At 37.9% G+C, this 25,719-nt stretch overlaps 2 protein-coding genes across 2 annotated transcripts; both read left to right on the top strand.

The window, feature by feature from the left end:
• Nucleotides 1-1,440: 1,440 nt before the first annotated feature.
• Nucleotides 1,441-25,110, top strand: LOC146499259 (uncharacterized). The gene is made up of 9 exons (XM_085138259.1): nucleotides 1,441-3,793; nucleotides 16,595-16,663; nucleotides 18,461-18,580; nucleotides 18,709-18,783; nucleotides 19,242-19,337; nucleotides 20,604-20,705; nucleotides 21,168-21,200; nucleotides 21,283-21,375; nucleotides 22,569-25,110. Exons 1-9 carry the CDS (start codon nucleotides 3,734-3,736, stop codon nucleotides 22,644-22,646), a joined length of 726 nt encoding a protein of 241 aa, XP_084994385.1. The 5' UTR covers nucleotides 1,441-3,733; the 3' UTR covers nucleotides 22,647-25,110.
• Nucleotides 9,647-18,469, top strand: LOC146499260 (uncharacterized). The gene is made up of 5 exons (XM_085138530.1): nucleotides 9,647-9,905; nucleotides 10,043-10,117; nucleotides 10,523-10,627; nucleotides 12,539-12,604; nucleotides 13,382-18,469. Exons 1-5 carry the CDS (start codon nucleotides 9,786-9,788, stop codon nucleotides 13,445-13,447), a joined length of 432 nt encoding a protein of 143 aa, XP_084994656.1. The 5' UTR covers nucleotides 9,647-9,785; the 3' UTR covers nucleotides 13,448-18,469.
• Nucleotides 25,111-25,719: the final 609 nt, after the last annotated feature.

The following is a 25,719-nucleotide window of genomic DNA, read 5'->3' as shown; positions in this document are numbered from 1 at the left end:
ACTGACTCTTGGACTGAGCTCTTCTCTTTGTAACTGGGTTCTGGACTTCCTGACCAACAGACTGCAGTTTGTGAGGATCCACAATGTCTCCTCATCTTCCATTGTCCTCAGGGCTGTGCGCTAAGTCCCCTCCTGTTCACGCTGAAGTTTGCGGACGACACAGCTGTGGTTGGATGCATCACAAACAATGATGAGACCAGCTACAAGAAGGACTCGGAACACTTAGAGGACTGGTGCAGGAAAAATTATATCTGTTTAAATGAGAAGAAGACAAAGGAGATGATTGTCATTCCAGAAGCTGTGAGACTTCTCTGTGCATAATGGACAAAAACTGTTATTGTACCACCTAAGCACTACTGACACTTACTGACACCGTCACTTTATCAGTGTTGGACATCATTCTTGCTCATAGTGGTTAATAATGCATATGTTGACACATGAGGTTAGGCAGGTGTCTCCATGTGCTATCATGTTTGCAGATGACTGGGAATTGCAGTGACAGTAGGAAGCAGATAGAAGGTAACTCGCAGAGGTAGAGGTATACATTAGAGAGAATTCAGTTAACTTCAATTTTATTTTATTTATATAACACCGAATCACAACAGTTGCCTCAAGGTGCTTGAAAAAGGAAAGTGGAATGAAAGTCAGTAGAAGCAAAACAGAATAATAGTAATAATGGATTGCATTTATAAAGCGCTTTTCGAGACCCTCAAAGCGCTTTACAATTCCACTATTCAGTCACTCTCACACACTAGTGGAGGCAAGCTACAGCAAGGCTGCTATATCGCACCATCAGCCCCTCTAGCCATCACCAGTAGGCGGTAGGCGAAGTGTCTTGCCCAAGATCACAACGACCGAGACAGTTCGAGCCAGGGCTCGAACTGGCAACCTTCTGATTACAAGACGAACTGCCAACTCTTGAGCCACGATCACCCTACAATACTTGTGTGTGAATAACAGGGAGACAGGTGGAAAGGTCTACATGCAAGGAATATAGATACTTTAGTGAATATAGATAAGTTTATATACCTGAGATCAACCATTCAAACCAATGACCAGTCCACAACAGAGATGAAGAAGAAAGTGCAGGCAGGGTGAAGTGCGTGGAGACATGTGTCAGAGATGATTTGTGACAAAGGGATAGCAGGAAGTGTGAAAGTGAAGGTTTCTTAAGAGCATAAAAAGGTGACTTTTTGAATGTTGTTGACCTCTCATTCAAGAAGCTTCTTCAGTTCTAAGACCAAAAGATGGAGAGTCCCTGGTATTTAAACTGTAGTGGGAATTGTCCCTTGAGTGGGTCACTGACCTACCTATGTGCATCATCACATGAGTCAAGATGTGAAAAAAGGCATGGGTTGTTACCACCAGAGGTTTCGGGTGAAACTGATATGAGGCTTTGCCCCGCACTATCATGTGAACAATTGAGGGCTTTTCTCAGCAGTGCATCCACAGAGCAAATTTTGTGTAATTTCTTTTCGTTAATAGCTGTGTGTGTATTGATACTAAAATTTTGATTCTTCTGATGCCAGATAGTTGTGTTCTAGATTCAGTTCTCATATTGATATTTTGTGGAAAGTTACTGTAACCCAGATCCCATGTAGCTATTGTGAAGCTAGTGTATAGTACAATGAGACTGGGCCTGGGTTTGTTGTACTACTATATGCATACCAATAAACTCTAATTAGATTAATAAGGGCCACTATAACTGTATCTTGCACAAAATGTGTCCTTCATCAGGTATTTATTTAGGAAAGGTGAAGATAAAATAAACTGAAGATAAATAAAACAATAGCAATATGTGCATTTGTGCATGTGGCACAGTGTGTTGCACTCTTGGTGCAAACCAGTGTGGCATTACTACAATATTTTGACAGATCTGAACAGGAAGTCTGTCACTTTGTATCATCTACACCAGAGGGAATCAAACTCATTTACCGTTATATGCCACACACAGCATACTTTGATCTTGAGTGGGCTGTGTGTGAAACTGAAACTCCCCCTTTGTGTCTGTGTAAAGAAGTCACATGTTTAACAGTTGTTTTACATGATAAAGAAAGAAATCTGTCAGCATGACATTTTGGACTTATTGTAAAAAATAAATGGGTAAAATTAAAGAAAATGTTCTGGCAGCTCATTGCCCAGACTTTGTGACTAGTTTGTGTAGTATGAATGGCCCCAAGAGAGTTTTTTTTTTTTAATCAGTAAAGCTGTAAAACTAATACAAATACAGTTAAAAGTCCAAAATGTCTGCTTATAGTTGTTTGTGGTGAGCAGCAGATCAAACAAGTTAAGAATTATAATTATAAGTGGTTTCAAGTGAACATTCAGGCCTGTGAGAGTCATTTAAAAACTCAGACTCTGAGCCATTGCTCTGTGCTAGATGCATACATTTCTGCTTCTCAGCCTTTTAAGACACTTTGTAGAAGTTTATTTTATCAGTTAAGGTTCTTGTGTTTATGTTACTGTTCAGTCTCTATTGGACTGTTTTCGGGTTAAAAGAATATTCTAAGGTTAGGTTCTCTGATGTTAGGTTGTTTAGTTCCTTGCTGTTAGTGATTATGTTTTCCCTCCCTCAGTGTCTAACCGTGTCTTGTGTTTTGAGAGTCTTATCTCTGCTTGTCATCCCCTGTGTTACCTCTGCTTTCAGTCCCCTCAAGTTTCCAGGTTTGCTAGTTCTAGTTTCTTGTTTCTAGTTTCATGTTTGTATTATTTTATTCTTAGTTTTCCCAATTTAGGTTTTGGGTTAGTTTTCACTATTCCACATGTTTGGAGCTTTGTTCAGCCGTCAATAAAGGCTCGCCTTTTGTTATTATCCTCCTTTGGCTCCATTTGCCTGCATCTGGGTCCACTCCTCGCTCTCTCCGGAAATCGTGACACAGATGCTCATTTTACGTTTTTGCACGTTTTTTTTTTTTTAATTTAACTTTTTCTGACACACTTGCATTTAATCCAGCTCCTTCTCTCTCTTTCTATGTGGCCTGTACTCTACACTTGCTGTGGAACATTTGCCCCCTTCTTTCTTTTACATTATGTGCTCGCATGGTGTGCCCACCCATGCCTGTATGGATTCTCAATGGGTCTGAAGCCTGAACAGAGGCCCCCACTAACTAACGAGCCATTAATAACTGACTCATGAAACAATCGCACGGGCCAGATAGAATTGAATGGGGCTTTAAGTCTAATGCCCCCGATCTACATAGTATCTTAACTGTCCACAGACTTTATTTTGAACTCTGCATGTTTGTTTATCACATATCCTAGCTATGAACTTAAGAAATATTTCATCAGGATATTCACTTTTCATTGGATGTTTTCTCATTCTTTGTTTAGTGTGGTTAGATCAGTTGTGTTGATTGTTAAACATGATTCTTTTGGTGGTATTTGAATAAAAATTTAAATAACATTTGGTGTCATTTTGTTAAAAAACAAACTTTGCATTATATGATGTCTTATAAAGAATTAATCTCTTAAAAAACAATCGAGGGTTGTCATCAGCATCAAGTAGTAACAAGAGAAAAACAATCTATATATGAAACAAGAAAATGGTTTCCGGTTTTCAGGTTGTAGTTCATGAAGGGTTCACATGTGAGGGTTTGTCTTCAGTTGTGCTTTACTTCTGTGTTTTCCTGTAGTTACTTTCACTTTCAGGCGAGTTTATCAGAGTGCACAAAGCTACACATCATCACACTCCACTCTGCTTCACCTCTTGTTAGTCACCCTCTACAAAGTGAAAATGGGAAAAATTAATCTGCCACTAAAGCGTATTTTTATTGGCTCCAACTCATTTTTTGCGGTAAGTGGAAACTTTGGTGTTTCTGATTTTATTTCAGTGCCTGTGGTTTTTCTTACTTATCTTTTTTTTTTTTTTTTTTTTTTTTGGGGGGGGGGGGGGGGGTGAAAGAAAAAAAGATGGAAAAAAGATTTTCAGCTTTTACTAGCTTTGGTATGCTTAAAGAGGAAACCCCCCGAAAAAGAAAACCAAACAAAAAACAGACAGGCCAAGTAAATGGTAGTGGTAAATGGACTAGTTCTTATATAGCGCTTTTCTACTCATCTGAGCACTCAAAGCGCTTTACACAACTTGTGCATTCACCCATTCACACCCATTCGCACAAGCACATCTCTCTAAGTGCTTTTATAGCTAACATTCACACACATTCATACTCCGATGGATGCATCGGAGAGCAATTTGGGGTTAGTATCTTGCCCAAGGATATTTGGCATGCAGACTAGGCGAAGCCAGGAATCGAACCACCAACCTTCCGATCAGTAGATGACCTGCTCTACCACCTGAGCTACAGTCACGCCAAGGTCACTTCAAAGAAAAGAAAACAGCCTTTTTTTCTATTCTTGATGTAAATACATTTTTTTTAATCTTCATAAAGTTCAAATAGATTTTAAATGTATAAATAACACCCCGATCAAATAAAAAAATATTATGTAGTAATGTAGTAATGTAATAACCAAAAGGCAATGGAGGTTGAAGCATTAAATGAGGTGTTTGATTAGCTTTTAATATATATTTCTCCAGTCAGACAAAAAAACTTCATAAAAATGTATGCAATCAAATCAATGACTATAGAAAACACATCTTTCATACAATAACTTAATTGAAAAGCATGATTTTGTTCAAGAGAATAATCTGTTAATTTTTTAAACAATTTTATAAGAGACATTTTTCCTTTTTAGGTGTAACACACATATTCACAGTTTCCTTTTTTTTTTTTTTTTTTAATCTTTAAATACAAAATTCTAAATAGAAATATCTGCATGTTTGTGGAATTTGTTTTAGACAAATTATCATATTATATAGATTAGTAATCTAGTTTGAAGAGTTCTGTCTGAATAAATGTGAGACACTTTTTGTATGGGTGTTTGGGCCAGCAAGCAATCCATTTCTTTTAGCTCTCTTGCTCCCTCAAGTGTCACATAGCTGGAATGATAAAAGCTCTGATCTCAATCACGAGGAATAAAAAGAAAAATCATGTGCTTTCTTAACTGATGGTATGACACGTAACTTAAAAAGTTATGAGCATTAGAAAATGTATGTTAAACATTTTTTTAATGCACAATGTAAGGTTCAGTTTTTAAGTGTTCTGTATGAAAATCAAATTTGATAGTTACCGTTTTATTAATTTATAGTTTGAAAGATAAGCAAACGAGTTCATCACATATTCTAACATACTGTGATTCTGTTTCTTCAGATCCTGGGATGTACACTTATTCCCTTGGTAGTAAAGCGCACTGCCAACAGCACACAGGTAAGAAACAACAACATGTCCTTTGAATCCACCTGTACCAATTTAGAAACAAGCTAGAGATTATTTGAATATATTAAATAAACTGAAAAAGCCAAAAAATAGTTAATATATGATGGTGTCACGATTTGACTTGAGGTGAAGAGTGTGGACTCAAGAGCAGGCACTGATTACTGAGCGTGAGCTTTATTTACAGTGGGATGCAAAACCCACAAAAAAGCAGAGAATGGTAGAGACTAAGATAAACCTAAACTGGGAAAGCTAACCCGAAACATGGAACTTGAGACAAAAAACCAGGAAAAGGGGAAAAAAACCTTGAAACACAGAGGAACCAGCAGCAGGAGAAACACAGATGAAACACAGGATGACAAGCAGACGAATCAACAACAAACAAAGGTAGACACATGGCTTAAATACACAGGCAGGACAACAAGAGGATGGGGAACGGGTGGGAACACAGCTGGGACAAATCAGACATAACGACCCATATTTGACACACAGACGTGGAAACATGACAGACCCTGGAACAGAGAGAACAGGAAGCACAGAGATAAAAGTAACTACACGTAGAACACAGGGAAGACATAAAGAAAGAAAAAATAAGACTAAGCATAGAACACACAGAGAACAGAAACCTAGAAATCAGGAACTATAAATATAATACAAACAGAAAACCATAGTTCAAAGAGTATAACTTAAGCCAAAAACACAAGCACTGGGTCACCAAACCCAGTGACGTGACAGATATAATACAAGCATTTCTGAAAAAAATATTTTACACAATCTGAACTGAGCATCCAAACACAAACTATGCTTTAACTCAGAGAGATTATATACTTTATTACTGTCCTGGGTCTTCAAATCAGCCTTTTGAGTTTTTGTTTTTGCCTCCTGATTCTTTATTTTTGACTTAAGAAATTATTTATGTTCAATTTTTGTATTATTTCATTTTATGTATTTGATTTTCCAGTGCCCCCCGAGTCTGACTTACTACTTTTATTATTTTAATTCCTTTTCATGTCCAGTCAGTCCAAGCCTAATCTTTAAGTTCAGTGTGTCATTACATATAGATGCTAAAAATGACAGCCTCAACACAGCATTTAATCTGTTATTTGACTCAATTGTCTTTTCCCAAAATGTAAAAGAACCCACCCACAACTATAATCACACTCTAGATCTTTTTTTAACATATGGCAATGATGGTTAGCAACGGCTACCATTCTTTACTTACTGCACACCGTAAGAGAAATGAAAGACAATAAAGCACATAGTTTATACTCATCAGAGGCTTGAACAATTTCTGTTTGGTTGTACATTTGTTTTTGGTGAAATGCGTATATGAAAGACAGATTAGGAGTGTAAACTTTAAAACATAAGACTTTTAAGCCAATGTTTTCTTTAGTAAAGTACTGTAAAAAAATATATATTAGGGGGCAGATGGATGTTTTTTTGATTAAAAATTGCAGACATGCACAAATATTGCTCACATCATTATCAGTGTCATGTATGACAGACTGCTTCTGAGGTCATCCATCAGTGTTTAAAGCTTTTACTTAGTGGAGAGCAATCTCTGCTCTTTGGCTGATAAACGCTGTGCACGTGTACACACTTTAGCTAAATGTTAAAACAGCTCGTAGGCATTCTTATCATTCCAGGGGTTTCACTCATTGCTAAAGTGCAGTTACCACAGCGGCTGAGGACCAAATATGCAAATACTTGCTCAAGTGTGTATATTCTCCTTGTGTCTGTGCAGTCCAAAGACATGCAGTTAGTGGGGTTAGGTTACTTGGTGATTTTAAATTAGGATCGTGAGTGGGAATACTTGCCTTTCTCTCTGTGTTAGCCCAGGGACAGGCTGGCGACCTGTCCAGGATGTACACAGGAGGTGGCTGGAATAGGTTCCAGGAGTTGGACAAGAGGTAGAAGAGGAATGGATGAATGATAACAAGTCATCATGTCATGATGACTTGTTGTTGTTATAGTCTAAAAGAGTTCAGTAGTGCTCTGAAACAAATGCCCTGAAATGCATTCATGAGCACTGAGGATGATTTAGTCATGAACCATGTCTTATGTCATAATGGGGTGATGTTTTGGCTCATTTCAGCTAATTAAATATGCTTTCCATTTCTATTGGACTCCAGTACCTAGCACCTCAAATATTTTAAACAATTTTAAATGTAACTTAACCTACAAACCTGTTTTCTGGGGCAATTGTCTTTGGTGTTTGTACTGTTCTCTCTATGTGTTGAAGTCCCTGAGCGTGAACATAGATAAATAACCAGCCAAACTCCTTTTCAAGAGCCAGGAAGGTGAGCATACTTGCTCCTTTAATGATTTCGAACATAGCAATCATGTTGACCTGACATCATTGAACTGGAGTGAAAAACACAAAACAAAACTCTTAATGGATTGTCATATAATCAGCAGGTAACTATAGTTAGGCAGTAACATAGGAGACTACAAAATAAGTATCGTGTAGATATACATCTGAATAATAATACAACAAAAAATAAGTAGGTGAGCGTACATTTGTATCATTAGCTCAAAAGCTATGAACTACTACTGTACTACTGAAGTACATTATTTTCTACCTTCTACTGCAGGTAGAAAATAATGTCACAAAACACCATTGCTTTCTGAAGGACTCCTCTGAAGGATTATTTTGGATTCAACACAACAGATTTCAAAGGTGTAGCCATGCTTTTTCCAATGTACTCTGCACTTCCTGCTTCCTGTCTATGCACATATCAAGATAAAAGCTTCACAGTTTTCTGATGTACAGTGGGGCAAAAAAGTATTTAGTCAGCCACCGATTGTGCAAGTTCCCCCACTTAAAATGATGACAGAGGTCAGTAATTTGCACCAGAGGTACACTTCAACTGTGAGAGACAGAATGTGAAAAAAAAAATCCATGAATTCACATGGTAGGATTTGTAAAGAATTTATTCGTAAATCAGGGTGGAAAATAAGTATTTGGTCAATAACAAAAATACAACTCAATACTTTGTAACATAACCTTTGTTGGCAATAACAGAGGTCAAACGTTTACTATAGGTCTTTACCAGGTTTGCACACACAGTAGCTGGTATTTTGGCCCATTCCTCCATGCAGATCTTCTCAAGAGCAGTGATGTTTTGGGGCTGTCGCCGAGCAAAACTGACTTTCAACTCCCGCCACAGATTTTCTATGGGGTTGAGGTCTGGAGACTGGCTAGGCCACTCCAGGACTTTCAAATGCTTCTTACGGAGCCACTCCTTTGTTGCCCGGGCGGTGTGTTTTGGATCATTGTCATGTTGGAATACCCAGCCTCGTTTCATCTTCAAAGTTCTCACTGATGGAAGGAGGTTTTGGCTCAAAATCTCACGATACTTGGCCCCATTCATTCTGTCCTTAACACGGATCAGTCGTCCTGTCCCCTTGGCAGAAAAACAGCCCCATAGCATGATGTTTCCACCCCCATGCTTCACAGTAGGTATGGTGTTCTTGGGATGCAACTCAGTATTCTTCTTCCTCCAAACACGACGAGTTGAGTTTATACCAAAAAGTTCTACTTTGGTTTCATCTGACCACATGACATTCTCCCAATCCTCTGCTGTATCATCCATGTGCTCTCTGGCAAACTTCAGACGGGCCTGGACATGCACTGGCTTCAGCAGCGGAACACGTCTGGCACTGCGGGATTTGATTCCCTGCCGTTGTAGTGTGTTACTGATGGTGACCTTTGTTACTTTGGTCCCAGCTCTCTGCAGGTCATTCACCAGGTCCCCCCGTGTGGTTCTGGGATCTTTGCTCACCGTTCTCATGATCATTTTGACCCCACGGGATGAGATCTTGCGTGGAGCCCCAGATCGAGGGAGATTATCAGTGGTCTTGTATGTCTTCCATTTTCTGATGATTGCTCCCACAGTTGATTTTTTCACACCAAGCTGCTTGCCTATTGTAGATTCACTCTTCCCAGTCTGGTGCAGGTCTACAATTCTTTTCCTGGTGTCCTTCGAAAGCTCTTTGGTCTTGGCCATGGCGGAGTTTGGAGTCTGACTGGTTGAGGCTGTGGACAGGTGTCTTTTATACAGATGATGAGGTCAAACAGGTGCCATTCATACAGGTAACGAGTGGGGGACAGAAAAGCTTCTTACAGAAGACGTTACAGGTCTGTGAGAGCCAGGGATTTTCCTTGTTTGAGGTGACCAAATACTTATTTTCCACCCTGATTTACGAATAAATTCTTTACAAATCCTACCATGTGAATTCATGGATTTTTTTTTCACATTCTGTCTCTCCCAGTTGAAGTGTACCTCTGGTGCAAATTACTGACCTCTGTCATCATTTTAAGTGGGGGAACTTGCACAATCGGTGGCTGACTAAATACTTTTTTGCCCCACTGTATAACAATAGAAATACAATATTCAGGGCTACTTATCTGTCCCATTAGCATATAAACACTCAAGACAGAACAATGTTTTTCATTCCAAGAAATTATGCTTTGTTTATTTTTGTTTGTGTTGTTTCCCTATTTTCCCGGAGGACATGTCAAATATGGTTATGCCAGGTTTGGGCTGGATATTTCTGTTTGCCATTGTCGCCCTAGGTGTCTCCATCCTGGGAATATATGCTGCATGTTCTGAGAAAGTCTTCATGCTCACAATAGTAAGTACAAGAGTCCACATTAAACAAGATAAACAGGTATCACTTTCTTTGTTATCTTTTTGTTGTTAATTTTACAATGAACAAAACTAGAACAAAATGATGATGTGGTAATGTTCTAAGCATTGTTCCATGTACAGTTCGCAGGCCTCATGGGGATTGGAATGATCATCATGATGATCTTTGGCGTCATTGCAGCTGTTGAAAGAAACCAGGTCAGAAAAAATTGATGCTGCCAGTCTTATACAAGTGCATTATTATAAAACAAACGACAAGCACACTCCTGGTCATGTTTTCTCACTCTGTCAGCTTTTCCAATGGAAACTGCTGTTTGGTTTCTGGGTCAGATTGAGGGCTCACGTTTGAAAAGTCAAGTCTGTCCATACTTAGCAGTAGCACTGGAAGGCCCCAGAGATGCACATTGCTATCCAGCATGGCATTTTCACTCTTGCATTCAAAGAAATGTTTGATTGCATCTAATACAGATATTCACTATTTTCTGGATTTAATTGTTTTGCAGTGATAATGATTTTATACCCATCATAGTGATAAAAACACGGTAGTGTAGGATTTTGTTGATTATTTTCATTTATGAAAGTCCCTCCCTCATTTGCTAACAGTTCAAATGCTGTGGAATAATGAGTGCTAAGGACTGGCACGACCAAAACCCTGACTCCTGTGAATGCGGGTCTTCAAGAGGATATGAATGCACATCAAAACCTCAGGTTGGTTTTAAAAAATTGAACTGGAATGTCAAATGTTCCTTGTAGTTAAAGCCACTTAGAATATCCACCTGGCTGGTCATTAGCTGGTCTTTGACCATAAGGATATCTGTTATCTGTGATGTAAACTATGCAACCACGAGTAGTAATGCCACTAAACAGTATTTAGTATTTCATTAAAAATGATGGCAATGTCTTTTGAATCCACCAGGGGCACATTCATTTAAAGCTTGTCACACTGTATACCTATACTTTTTACATTTTTTCAGAGATTATATAATTATGGTGGTTCAGGGGGGTTGGGAAGCTTATCTTGTAACCGGAAGGTTTCCGGTTCGATCCCCGGCTCTGTCTGTCTTTGTCGTTGTGTCCTTGGGCAAGACACTTCACCTACCGGTGATGGCCAGATGGCGCAATATGGCAGCCTTGCTTCTATCAGTCTGCCCGAGAGCTACAACTGTAGCTTGCCTCCACCAGTATGTGAATGTGAGAGTGAATGAATAGTGGAATTGTAAAGTGCTTTGAGGGTCTCAAAAAGCGCTATATAAATGCAATCCAATATTATATACTGTAATGTTGTCCTGTTGAAAAACCCAATTGGGGATGCTCTCTGCAAAATCTGAACATAACCAGCGGCGTTCGATGCCCCTCCACTTCCTGAAGCTGCATTGTTCCACTAAAAGAAAAAGCACCCCAGACCATTATGGTGCCCCCTCCACTGTGCCGCCATACTTCTCATCAGAGAATAAAACTTTCTTCCACCTTTCAATCTCCCATGTTTGGTGCTGTCTTGCAAAGTCCAAACAGTTAGTTCTGTGGCATTCAAGGAGAAGAGGCTGTTAAAGATGCTTATTGTTTTTGAAGCCCCTCAGTCTCAGATGCCGTCTGATGGTTACTGGTGCTGACTGCACCAGTTGGCACCAGTAGCGGTCATAATTTGGGTTGAGGATTGTCCAGTGTTTTGACAGACAACCAATTGGATCCTCAGTTCTCAGCTTAGTGCTGGTGAAAATCTTTTGGGTCTTCCACTTGACTTTTTTGTTTTGTCTCACTCTCATTTCTATATGTTGCATGTTGAAGCTCTACTTGGAACCTTGTTAAGACCCAACAGTGCAGTTAAACGTTTGGACTGTATAAATGTATGATATTACATTCATAATTAACTTCATAATTTCATAAATTTGGAATAGATTCCTAACATAATTGGCTGAAAAGCAGGCCCAAACGATGGCAGAGTTTTCCATGTGTTTTACAGATGGCTGGAGAAAATGTAGACACCCATCACTCTCTTCTCACCCCTACATACAAATTAATGACATTTTGAGCAAAAATTAGTGTCCATTAGGGCACTCCACAAACCAGTTGTTAGGTTCATTTAAGTGGCTTAACAAACAAACAAAACAACATGCCTCTTCTGGCACAAGGACTGATCAGAAAACTCTGCAGTCACAGCTTATGGCAATCTGCACTCATTTAAAAAACAAACAAACAAAAAACACCCACACTGGAGTAACTTTAACCAACTATTTATGGCGCTATATATTTTGGATAAATTACGTAGATTAGCGTCTTTTACATCTTTGCATGTGATACCATACAACATAGTGACACACTAATAGGATTGTCTTCTAGTATATTACTTTTCAGGCTTATGTTTCAAGTCATGTCTTTTCTAAAAGTGTAAGGAGTAGAAAGTACAGATATTTGCTTTAAAATGTAGGGAGTAAAAGTAAAAAGTCAGAAACATAAATAATCAAGTCAACTTCCTGAATATTCTACTTAAGTACAGCAACAAAATATTTGTACCCCTTTGCTTCCCAGGTCTACATTTGACCTATTATTGCATGAAATGGTGTTGCTGTCTGCTTGTCAGTTATATACCAGATAATGACCATTTTCCCTCCACTTTATCAGTCCTGTAGGGAGTTCGTCCTAACCGAGATCACTATGGGCTTCTGCTTTGGATTTGCTGTCATAGCAGTGAGTACTAGTGTTGTTTTCCTTTGTAACTAGTGCTTTTTAAGAAATTTCTATATTTAATAAAATAATATTTAGTGATATTTCACTCTATTTGCTTGTTCACCATTATCTATTAATAATACAGATATCAGTGTTTGCTGAGAATGCCTTTGCATGTTGATCCATATCCTAAAAATAAATACATGTGATAAAAGCGAAACTACACTGAGCTAGCAAAAATGAACAACTTTAAAATTGATCCTCCTGTTAATTGTCTTCCCAACTTCTTTTTTTTTGGCTTTCTCTTTCCTGTTCATCAGTCTGGTCTATTCTGATTGTAATAATTTAAAAGTAAAATAACTAAATAAATAATAAAGATCAAATAAACTACGACAATGAAGTGGACCAATATAGCAAAAGCCGTAATTATCGACTTAGTAAAAAAAAAAAGTCTGTTGGGCATTTTTCTTGGCCTTCAGACAATAATTCTGATTGCTACAGTTTCGGAAAGGAGAGGCAACCCCCCTCTCCCCTCCACTGTGATGCTTTGAACTGTGAATGTTGCTTGAATGTATAAACCTTACTTCTGTTTAAACCAAGTTGATATAGGACGCATATCCTTCACAACTAGTAACAAGCTTCATTGGAAAGCTAGTCATTGTAATGTTGAAGGAGTCGCAGTTACAGCATTCTCTTCCTCTCACCACCACCATTATCGAGCTGCAACTTTTTTTTTTTTTTAAAATGTAACTGCCTCTTTTGTGAACTAACCACCTGTTCATCTGCCTGTCTTTATAGTTGCTGGGCCTGCTCATTACCTCCTTCATGATTTATCAGGTCAAACATAATGACACATTGTCATGAGGAGCTACTGAAGTGAAGCCACACACTCTGACTTTAACCTTTGCACTGAGTTAGGCAGTAACAAATTGACTCAGAGGTCAGGACATGATGGTGATTTTTTAAATTGTCCTTTATGAAAAAAAAAGTAATATTTGCTTTTATAGAGCGGGAGAAGTACGAGATATATGGCACTGTGGCATGCTGCAGGACTTTTCTCTTGGAGCTTTTTTATGTACAACATAAATAGCAAAAAAAAAATTTCAAAAGCCTCATATCTTTTTTATGTTATTTGATGCTATGTTGTATTGTAGTAATCCTGTGCAGAAACATTTGAAAAAATATACTGAAATCCTTTTTAATTTGTGGAGACTGAAGTTGTTGAGGATAGTAGAAACATCCAGTTAAAAATCTGGATGGTGCCAAACTGGAAGAAAATAACGGTTTTGTCAAGTACGACATTAAAGCATTTTCAGTGTGCTATAGCAAAGAATAACCATAGGCTCATGGACATGATTCATGCACCACATGACATTAAGTAGTCTCTTACTTTAAATCTTATTGGAGGTAAATTTCTAGCAGTATGGTAGTATATGAAACAAAAAAAAAATGTCTTAGTTACAAGCTAGCTAACTTCTTTATTAACTGTCAAGTTTATTGTTTATTTAATAATCTTAATTTTTATTATGTTCAAATTAAAGCCAAAACCTCCTCACATTAAAGTAATCAAGTCAAAATGGCATTTAACCTGACACCTGCCTGTGCTTGTAAAGACATGTAAAACAATGAATGCATTTTTGAAAAAATATCTTGTTGTTTTTTGTGTGCAGGAAGCACATCAGTCATAGTTTCATTTGAAAAGTCTTTCTGTGGTTGTTCTGTGTTGTAAAAGCAAAACAAAATAAAGCAATGTCCAGTTAAGGTGCATTTGCGTAAACTGAGTATTTGTCAGGGCTTCTGGGTCATTGTTTTGAGTTATTTTGTTCTTCGCTCTTGCTTTCAGAGATTTCTTACCCATTTTTCAGTTCATGTAATTATGTCTTGGGGTTATATGTAGGGATGGGTATCGTTTAGGTTTTATCTGATACCAGTACCAAACCGGTGCTTAAACGGTGCTCGAACCGGTGCTTAAAGAATGGAAAACACAAAATTGGTCCAAAAACCTCTCATGTTCAGCTGTTTTTTGTAAAAAGATAACAATGTTAGCCTTTTCTGCAGCTATAGGGGATTTATGGTATCACTCTTGGCTGGAAGCAGTGCTTAATCAATGGAAAAAACACAAACTTTGTCCAAAAACCTCTCATGTTTTGCTGTTTTCCACTTTTTCTTTGATCATTTTAGCTTTTTTGGCCAGGGTGAAGGGAGTATCTGCCATCAAACAAGAAGACAGCCGCATGGAACTATGACGGTGTTTGCTAGTTCACCTTACATGCATTAATTTAATAACGTGGTTAGCCTACTCAACGTAAATTACACACGAACAACATTAAGCTACTCGCGCAGAGAAGAACGGCTGCTGCTGCCATCATCATCCGTCATCATTTCTGCTACACTGACAGGGCTAGGGGCCAGGACTCTCCTCTTCGGGTTTTTGGGGGATGTTGCTAACTCTGGGTCCGATAACAGGCAACCCACCCGCAGTAGATGTGCACGGTGTGAGGTCTCGCAGCAAGCTATCAAATACGGCGCATTTCTCGGCTTTTAACAAAATGCTATACGTTGCCAGGTGTTTCATCAGATTCGAGGAGTTACCTCCTTTGCACGGTATCACCTTAAAGCACTTGTTGCAGGCTGCTGAGTTTGCATCTTTTGCTGTGAAGTACAGCCATACTTTTGACCGCTTCGCCTTGGGCATTTTTAATCTGTAGCTCTGCTCTAAAAGCACGTACGTACCTGGGCCCGCCTACTACGCTTGTGAAGGTAAAATGATTGGCTAGAATCCAAAGTGTATGACATCTCAGGAAAAAAAGCACCGAAATAAAGCACCAAAATGTGCGCTGCTTTTCGGTCTGGTTACTACCTTTTATGTCAGAACCGATACCGGTACCCATCCCTAGTTATATGCTGGAGCTTTAGGTTTTTGATGATGATTCAGCTTTCAACTTAGGTTTTTTGGATTTGGTTACCTTCCCTGTGTCTTGTCTAGTCTCCGTCTCTGTTGTCACTTCATTTTTAATTTTTTTGGTCTTCATCTCATGTGCATTAGTTTTGTTTCCCCAGATCTCTTTTGTTTATTTTTTAAGCTGTGTTCCTATGTGTCCTTTTTCTGCCTTACTATCTCATGTGTCTTTATGGCCTCCATTCTCCTCCTCACATTGTTGTCAAACCTCCACACATTGCTGTGTTCCTTGATGTATGATGACTTGTGATCCAGTTGTACTAGAATATTTGTAGGATGTGACTATTTTGACATCAGTCCCACCAATGCGGACAGGGGAGGGTTGGGATCTGTTTCTGCCCAAGTCCACCACCAGCTCCTTTGTTTTGGCCACATTCAGCTGCACGTGATTCTCCTCACACCACCACACAAAGTGATCAATCAGTCCTCTGTACTTCTCTTCCTGTCCCATCTCTGCACGTCCAATAATGGCCCTGTCATCAGAAAATTTCTGGATGAGACAAGTTTTTGTGATGTACTTAAAGTCAGCTGTATAGATGGTGAAGAGGAAAGGGGACAGAACAGTTCCCTAGGATGCTCCTATGTTGCTGTTCAGCTTCTCTGACACACAGCTCTGCAGTCTCACAAACTGTGGTTTGCCTGTCAGCTCCACTGATCCACTGGACCAGTGGAGCTTCCACCTGCATGTCCCCCAACTTCTCTCTCAGCCACCAGGGCTGAATCATGTTAAATTATTGCACATCAACTTTATTCAGTTAACAGTTCAATATTATCACATATACATATCTCATATCTTCTTTTATGAACAATGCAGTTTTTTACTGGAAGGCAAGGATACACCCATACATTCTTCTGACTCCTTTTCGACTTCAGGTCACTAGTCACTCGTTATTTTGTTCATATAATGTATAAATTTTACTGTATTTTTAAAGTTTAGTTCTCTGGACTTCATGTTTTGTTGACACACTTAGGTCTCTATACATTTTGGCGTGTATGTTTACAACATGTACCAATTTTATTAAACACTAACTACTGTGACTCTGTTTCCTCAGCTGAGAGGATGTGGAATGATTTTCCTGGTAGCACAGCTCACTTTACTCTTCAGTTCCTTTGCGACCCAGGTAAAAAAACAATACCGTACATGACTGTTGAATCTACTACATGTTTTGTGTGTCTTCAGTTTTAGCACTTTAGTCTTCAGGTTATTCACAATAACACAAAGAGAAAAAATGGAAAATAGTAAAATTATTAAAGATTTAAGCATCCACAGTATATTTATTTTTTATGATATACCCACTCACTTATCTTAAGATTAAGTTTAGCATGATCTCCATTGAGAACATTCAATGAAAATTGGACCCCAAACCTGAATTACGGTTTAACTAAAATTAGATGTTATGTACATTTGTTATTTTGCAGCAATAAAGAAATAGTTCAACCTTGAAAGTGCAAGACTATGTCTTTAGGTTGAGTCAAACCAGCGACCTTTTTCTTACCACCATTGGAAACATTGGAAAAATTGTAAGGATGGGGGAAGAAGCCAGAAATGAAAAGACTGAAAGGCAAACTTTAATAAAAAAATTAGCCTCTTCTTTAGACCATTGGCCAAAATCTGAAGAAAAGTGAAACTAAATACAAAGTTTTCACTGACAAAAACAAAGGGAAGAGCAGGGCTGCAAATGTACACACAAGATCATCAAGGAATTGCACACAGGGTGGTAATAAGACACATCTGAAATTAATGACAACAATAACATGGAGGAAAATAAAACTAATAGCAAGGTACAAGAGATGGATGACTCACAAAATGGAACAGGAAGTAATTAAACAGGGAGCCATTGAACATGCAGATAAAAGTTTAACAAAATAAAGGAATATATCAAAAATGCTAGAATAAGCTAAAACACAAAGTAACAAATAAAAATAGAAACTGTAAACACGAGCAAAACCAGACCATTACAGTAAAATGAACTAAAGACTAAGAATCCTAAAGACCAGATACATGTGATAAGTATAAGCCCAGAATAAGAAAAACCTCAAAGCTTTCTAAACTGCAAAATTCGCAAGACAGAGAATGTTCAATAATAAACAAGAATTCAAAGTCAAAAACTGCAAAACTATAGGTCCCGAACCCTGAACTATGCCATACAAATTGAAGGCTCTCACAAAAGGCACAAAATTTAATAGCATAGTTTAATAGTAACTATAGTTTGCTTTCAGTTTCTTCCCCACCAAGAATAAAAACAGCTGTCTTGGCCCAGTATTTTTTATTCTTTCTCGAATGCATCAACTGGAAATATGACTGTTTGTCAGGTAAAAGTCTCAAAATCTCATCGTGTGTGGTAGGTGAGAATAATGCCCTCACTAATGGTCACTACTAGTCATACTATCAGTTTGCCTTCATCAGATTCTTCTGGGCAGCAGCAGAATTATGGGGGAACAAAACAAAACAAAAAACAGGGTAAAAATAATGAAGTCATTGTAATCATTGCATTGTTACTAAAATGTAACTGAGTGCAGTAATGCTCTGAAACAAATGCTCAGAAGAAAAAAGCAGCTAATTTGCAATTGTGAGCACTGAGCCAGGTAGTATCAGTCATTCTCCAAATTATGTATCTGAAATTTGCAACACTCGTCTAGAAATGTTTGCAGTGTTTATATGGAAACAGACAGTTTTCGGGCAGAGAGAAACACCATGAAACTGGTAGATCGTGGGACCTGTTAATGTTTACTATCTGAATCTGGGTGGCAAGTTGCAGGTTGGTCCTGGTATGGCCTTGTTCAGATTTTGAAATGCTTGAGTCATGATCTATATTATTAGATATTAGTGAGGAGACTCAGATTCATTAGTTGTATTTGGTTTATCTCAACAAATAAAGAAACGTTCCAATTTAATCTGGCAAAGGCATTGTTTCCAGCTCTCATCATTTGGCATGCCAAGCATCGGCTGGTTTTGGCTGTTTGCGTTTGGTGTCCTCGGTGTCTCCTTCCTGGGAATCTTTGCTGCCTGCTGTGAGAAAGACCTTTCCATCAAAATAGTAAGAACAAGAGTTCAAACAAGATAAAGAGCTGATACCTCCTTATCATGTGTTTTTAATTTCACAATAAAAACAACAAGATCAAGGTGATGATTGTGTTAATTTTTAAAATATTGCTTCATGTACAGTTTGCAGGTCTCGTGGGGACTGGAATGATCATCATGATAATCTGTAGCATCACTGTAGTTGTCAGAAGAAACCAGGTCATCTGTCCTTCTCCCTATCCAGTGATCTGTCCAGATGCGAATTTTCTTTTCCTTATCCTAATCCTGTTGTCCTCTCTTCCTCTTTGTTATTATACTCCCTATATTAGAATAGTCAGAATCTCATTTATCGTCTGATGACCTTGTTTTTTGTCTACCTTTGAGATCAACTACCTTGATGTTTCTTTCGTCATTATAGTTTTTCTTTCATTTATTCAGTACCTTAGCGACAAAAACATAGAGCTGTATTTCTTTGGAGAAATCAATCAACTCCAAAAAGTCAAAACGTAGTTTGATGCACACCATTTGGTTTCTATTCTTCAATTTTCTATAGTATCTTTAGGTTTTAGTTATTGTTTCTCTGCTACTTGAGACTTGTGACTTCTCTGTCTGTCATGATGATGATATATTCTCTCATTTCTGTACCATGATACTAAAGATGTTCTTTTTATTTGAAGATAAAGGCTGCCTTCCTAAGTAAATCCAGTGAACTAGTGGAGCCCTACATGGAAGTACCAGGCATTAGACACATGCTTGACATGCTACAGGAACTTGTAATGTACCTCTATGAGAGGTACATTACAAGAGTCTTTTTTTCCTCTCTTTTTTAAATATGACAGGACTCTTTCCACAACACATATGAATTCCAGTAGAAACATACAATGGGGGAAATACTTCTTTGATATCCTGCTTAATTTGCTCGTTTACAAAGAAATGAATACTTTATATTTTTTGGTAGTTTAATTTGAATGGATTAAGACAGAATGTCAACCAAAAATTCAGAAAAATAAAACAAAAGACATTCAATCTCAAGCTGTATTCCAGTCAAATTTTACCAATTTAAAAGTTTTATCTTTGAAAAATGTAGTGTCACGAGTTCGAGAATGTTGAGCAATGAAACACTGAATGAAACAAACCAACAGAGCCCCAGGAGAGTGCAATCAAACAATGAGTTTGATCCCTTTTGATTAGACTGACCTAAGATTTTAGGGGTTGTCCACAAAGAGAATTTCAACACACAAAATAAATTATTTTAGTTTGTATACAATTTTGTGTGCGCTATTAAACATTTGTACACTTCTGTTTTTTTCAATCAAAAATGACCAGCCATTAGAAATGAATTGTAGACTCTCATTTAGTTGGGAGGAGGATAAACACTGATTATGACCCAAACAACACCATTTCAACAGTCAAGCACGGAGCTGGAAAGATTATGCTGTCGGGCCAATCTTATGCTAAGGGTATAGGATGACTTCTTAATCAGAGGATAAAATAACTATTTCTCCCTACTATATAAAACGTGATCAGAAAGTTCTATAAAAGGTAAAACTCATACTCATTTTAAATTCTGCCTTGAGCTACACTTCAAGGTTGTCTCCTTGGGCACCTCTGAACTGATTAATGGCTGCTGCTCTTTCTGATCATTCTGAGGAAGTTCTGCTCTAACAAGACGCACTCAGGTATCTGCAACTCTGTGATGAATTCCTGTACATTGTGAGCAGGTTCATCATGGCACATGCCACGGCTCTTTAGGGTGAATGCTTGCCCTCACATTTCTCATAGTGTTAAAAAAGAACTTGTCGCTGGCGGTGAGACCTCAGGGAAAAAATACACACAACTGCATTAACACAGAAGAAACAACACTCATGATCACTGATCATTTTTGCTTGTAGTCAAGGAACTTTTTGATTGCATCTTATATAGAAAACCTTTAATAATTTTCTGGACTTAATTCGTTTACATATTGCAAAAATGAACAATATTGCAGAATTGTGTTGAAATTTTTAATTTGTCTATTTGTTTTTGACATGTGTAAACAGTTCAAATGCTGTGGAATAGGGAGTACTGAGGACTGGGGCAACGAAATCCCAGATTCCTGTGAATGCACATCAGATGCAATTGAATGCAAATACAGACCTCAGGTTAGTTTTATAAAATAAAACCAGAATCTCAGACTTGGAAAAAAAAAGAGGAAACCTTTAAACTTAATTTCATGGAAAATTCATCCTCATGACATGTTTAAATGATTAAATGTAGTCAGTCATGTTACTTTAAATATTTTGACAGACTAATGAATAATCTCTTCAGAAGCATCTGTTAAATTGACTCTGGTGTTGTGAATGTAAACACTCTCTTTTTCACCATCAAGTCTTTGCTGTGTAAAATCAGCGTCAGATTGTCACTTTTAAAAATTAAAGTTCAAGAATTTTGTGGCCATACATTCATCAAGAATGAATTGTTTTTTTCTTGGTTTTTAAAAAGTCTATTGTTTGCTGTTATACCTATGATCTACTCTATGTTAAACTATATTTCCTAAAATGTATCAGAAAATTAAAATGGGCTGTTTTTATTTGCTTTCATGTTGTGTTTCTGCTTTCTTGCAGGGAAAAAGAGGTCCGCAGACAATCTATGCAAAGGTATTTAGTCAATCAAGCGACCAGTCAATTCAAACATGATACAATCTAAGTCAGTTGTGTTTACAGGTAATTATTTTCTTCCCTTCTGCAGGCCTGTGAGGAGCATGTTTTTTGGTTCTTGGACTACATCTTCAAGATGATTATAAGCTTCTTCTTTGCATTTGCTGTTACAGCAGTAAGTTCCACTGTTGTTTTTCCTTTGTGTTACCGTGACTATGTGGTTCTGTAAGATTTTGTAAAAATCACCATGGCCACCTTTAACATATAACTTTAAAAAACAAAATCAGTCTTTCTATGGCATCTTTAGAATCTCAATGACCAGGAAATGAGACCCACATTTCTTTAAAATTTGATTCTAAGGAGCAGACTGTTTTTTTGTTTTTGTTTGGCTGTTGTGTGTGTTTTTTAAAGTGGGCTTCAGTTTTTGTGCTTGAGAGTTTCTGAAGATCTTTGACACATTTTCATTTTTGTACTTGACTATTTTGAGAATGGGCCTTTTTTGTTGTTTGTTTCATGAACTACATATTAATGACCTACAAATGAGTCAAACATAAAGGCACCAAACTTCAGGGATGGAACAGTTTTGTGTCACAAATAACTTAGAAAAGAATCCATTTTGTTTGCATCTTTGTTAGTATCAGCCTTTCACAAAAACACATTTTTTTTCCATTTCTTTAGTTTAATGTATGGAAAATGCCAAAGATAACAATTTCATTGACATAAAATTGTAGTTTTGAACCAACAACATGATTCCCAAAGAGCTATTCATTGAAACTGGCAGATTTCATATTTAATTTCTTCTTCTTCTTCTTCTTTTTTTTTTTTTGCCTGTCTCGTTTGGTTCTTTAGCCATCAGAATTATTGTCTGAATGCCAAAAAAGATGCCCAACAGATATACTTTACCAAGTGGATCATCACGGCCTTGCCGTATTGGTCCATTTGATTGACCTTTGTTATTAATATTTATTTTATTTTATTTTCAGTTGTTACAGACGGGACAGACATGACTCTTTCTCCCTTTCCTATCCCCCGAAAGGAAAGGGAGTAAGAGAAAGAGAAGGGGGGAAAGAAAAACAGAGGGGAAGAGAGAAAGTGAGAAAGGGCGCCCCCTAGGGGGCGGGCCCCACACTTTGGGAAGGTCTGCCCTAGTGTATTAACTATATTGTATAGTAAGTTGATACAGGTGGTGTGTCCTCCATCGCATTACTAGCAACAAGCTCCAGAGTAAAAGCTATTCATTCCAGTGTTGGAGCAATAGCATTCATTTTCCTTCTCAGTGGGCTTTAGTGTTGTTAAACTGCACCTTTTTCAATTGTATAGCCTGTCTGTTCGTGAACTAACCCCATGTTCATCTATCTGTCTTTATAGCTGCTGGCCCTGCTCATGGCCATCTGCATGATCCGTCAGGTCAAACGTAACAATGCTGATGAATCCATTGGAAGATAAATGAAAGGAACTACAAATGCAGGTCCTCTTACCTTTAACCATTGCACTGGGTTTGGGTATAAAAAGAAGACTCAATGGTCAGGATTTGTGCCTTGAGAGAAAGAGAAGCAGGAGACAAATGTTGAGGTTGTGGTGTTTTGTAGGATTACACCGCTACCTCGTAGACTTTTTCTCCCAGCTGTACAAAGCATAACTTAAAAAGCAAAACATTTTTTGGTGTGTGTTATTTGATAGTATGCAGTATTCTAGTCCTCTTATATGGGGTATATTATATATAAAAGAAGCAGTTTCGTAAGCCTTAGGAGTGTGGAGTAGTTGAAAATAAATAAAAAATACTAAAACTATTAAAGTTCAAGAACCACTCAGTTGTCTGGTTTTAAGAACATCAAATACTGATCATAACATAATTATTGGAATATAAAATGTTTATTGGCCCAAAATGATGAATAAGAATAAGAGAAACAAAATATAATGGTGATTATAAAAAAAAGGCCTAACTGAGAGACTGGGTAGAGAATGGATAGAGAGAGTAAATTGTGATTGGCTGGTTTAAAAGGGATTGTGCCTAAATCAATGTTCTTCTTCAGAAAGGGCTAAAGGCAAATCTACTTGAGGTAAAAAAGGTAAAAAAAAAAGAAAGAAGGAAGACGTGAAACAAAATAACCTTAGTAACCTTAGTTAAAAGTGAGTGAAAGATTGATGATAGAGAGGATGATAGGGAGTGGCTATGTATCAGTGGATCTTATGCAAACACAGTGACTGGATATCTAAGGTTGGAAGATGGAGACGAGTGGACACATGACAGAACATAAATTGGAAAACCTGTAGATGTTCTGGGTTAGTTCCTGGAAGTTCTTCAGGATGAACAGTCAGAAAATCAGATCTCAGAAGTCAATGATTGGAAATTCCAGCAGAGAGACGTTAAGAGGGATCAAACCACCACTCAAATTAACACAAAGCAATGGGAGAAGATACATCTTCAGCCATGGATTTGCCCATTTCTCCTCTAACCTCCCTCCTCCTAAAGATGAGAACAAAATCATTGTTAGCTCAGAGCAGGCTAATTAGACACATAAGATTCAGGTGAAATGACGATTATTATTTTGTTATTGTTATAATCATAAATTTTTCCTTTGCTTTGCTCTTAACCAAATTGATTTAATAAAACTTTCTGCCAAATCTAAATTGTGGGCTTTCATTTTTTAACCCTTCGCGAAACAGTAACAGAAAATTTTCAGTATTAAAGTTACTCTACCCCTTAAAATACAACACACCCTTGGGGACACTATCCAGGCTTCTAATTATTGACGACTGGTTACTAACAAGCGCCTCATCGAGAGGGCCACTGCTGTTAACAAGTGAGGCTGATAACACCAATTCTGGAAGTGTAGCAGTTGTGTTGAAGCACCTGGTTTTTCTTAAATAATTTATTTTGGGTTGTAACCTCCTGCCTACATGTACTGAGTCTGTGTGTGTTTGTGTATATGGTTGTATGCTGTGTGATGATGTGGGAGCATGCAAGTGTGCTCCAGTCGCAGTACTGTAGCATGTCACATTGCTCTTAACTGAATAAAAGTTTCTTAAGGCCATTAGTTTTGATATGAATATGACCGAACTGCTGTATTTTATTCTGTTAAATTTTTGATTCATCCAGTGTGAGTATTGATCTGAGTTCACTAACTGAAGTTTTTAACAATTTTATCTCCAGGGTATAACTCAGGGGTGGGCAATTCCAGGCCTCGAGGGTCGGTGTCCTGCAGGTTTTAGATCGCACCTTGGATCAACACACCTGAATCACATGATTAGTTTGTTACCAGGCCTCTGGAGAACTTCAGGACATGTTGAGGAGCTAATTTGGCCATTTAAATCAGCTGTGTTGGTTCAAGGACACATCTAAAACCTGCAGGGACACCGGCCCTTGAGGCCTGGAGTTGCCCACCCCTAGTATAACTGTAACGCTAGCATGGTAAGTTAGCCTGGTCCCTAGCAGCGGGTGAAAGGAATGTCTGGTGTGCATTCTGCTCATTTGTCAGGGAAGCCATGGGCCAGCAGCTTGTGGTTTTCTGTATTTCTCTGTGATAGGATAGAGATGTTTGTTCGGTAAAAATGTGACTTTCATAATCATAGGTGTTTCTTAATATTATTTTAGTGGATTTAAGCTTAAAGGTTAAATTGTGATTTTTTGTCATATTTCAAAGCACCATAATCTGGGATCCTGGTTATTTATTTGTATTTTGGTTATCTTGTGGTTACACCTTTGTATCATTTTATGTATTATTTTTCTAAGTTGTGTTTTCAGTGATACCTAATTAACTCACACATCGCATACTCATTTTTGGAACATCAAGTTGTTTTTAGAGGAAGTGCAGTTTTTAAGAGGTTGACGCTTGTCTCTGGCACACCACACCACCCAGAGAGAGAATGTATTAAAACAAAGATCAAAGCTTTTATTTATTTATTTATTTATTTTTAAAAACAAACAAAACAAACAAGCAAAACCAAAAATCCCAAAAAAACCAAACAGCAGTTTGACCCAAAACAGGTGTGCAAAAAGATCCAAAAAACTGGCAACTGGACGAATGGGTTGAAAGTCCCAGGGCTGGCAATTTGACAAAGAAGAGAGAAAATGATGGTGGTTCATATGTTCAGGGACTAATTAGAAGACTGGAAACAGGTGTGCACAGAGAGGTCAGGTGATAGCTGAAGGCAAGAAACACTGAGGATTGTGAGACAGCAGAAACGTGTCTGCAATGATAGTGATGGAATATGACTGGAGGACTAATGTGGTTAAAGTGGAGAAGGGAAATTTTAATCCAAAGATAATTTAATACCGTTCTAAAAGGGATCTGTCACAGAGTACAAGCACAGAGACTGGATGTTACGGTTGTTTAACACCAATCAAATTAGCGGAACTGCCTCTTTTTATCTAACAAACCAGTGCTCATCTCCATCTGTGTCTTTCCTTGTCTGCTGCTGCAACTTATAACTGCTTTTATCACATCCAGAGTTTAAAACTGTTTAAAACTCAGAATTTTTTGTGTCATGAAAGTGTCTCTTTCTTTTTCCCTGGTTA

This window comes from Neolamprologus multifasciatus, chromosome 17 (assembly GCF_963576455.1).
Source record: "Neolamprologus multifasciatus chromosome 17, fNeoMul1.2, whole genome shotgun sequence".
In the NCBI taxonomy this organism is placed as follows: domain Eukaryota; kingdom Metazoa; phylum Chordata; class Actinopteri; order Cichliformes; family Cichlidae; genus Neolamprologus; species Neolamprologus multifasciatus.
Note: the sequence above shows the minus strand (reverse complement) of the source record. Positions and strands in the feature narration are given on the sequence as shown.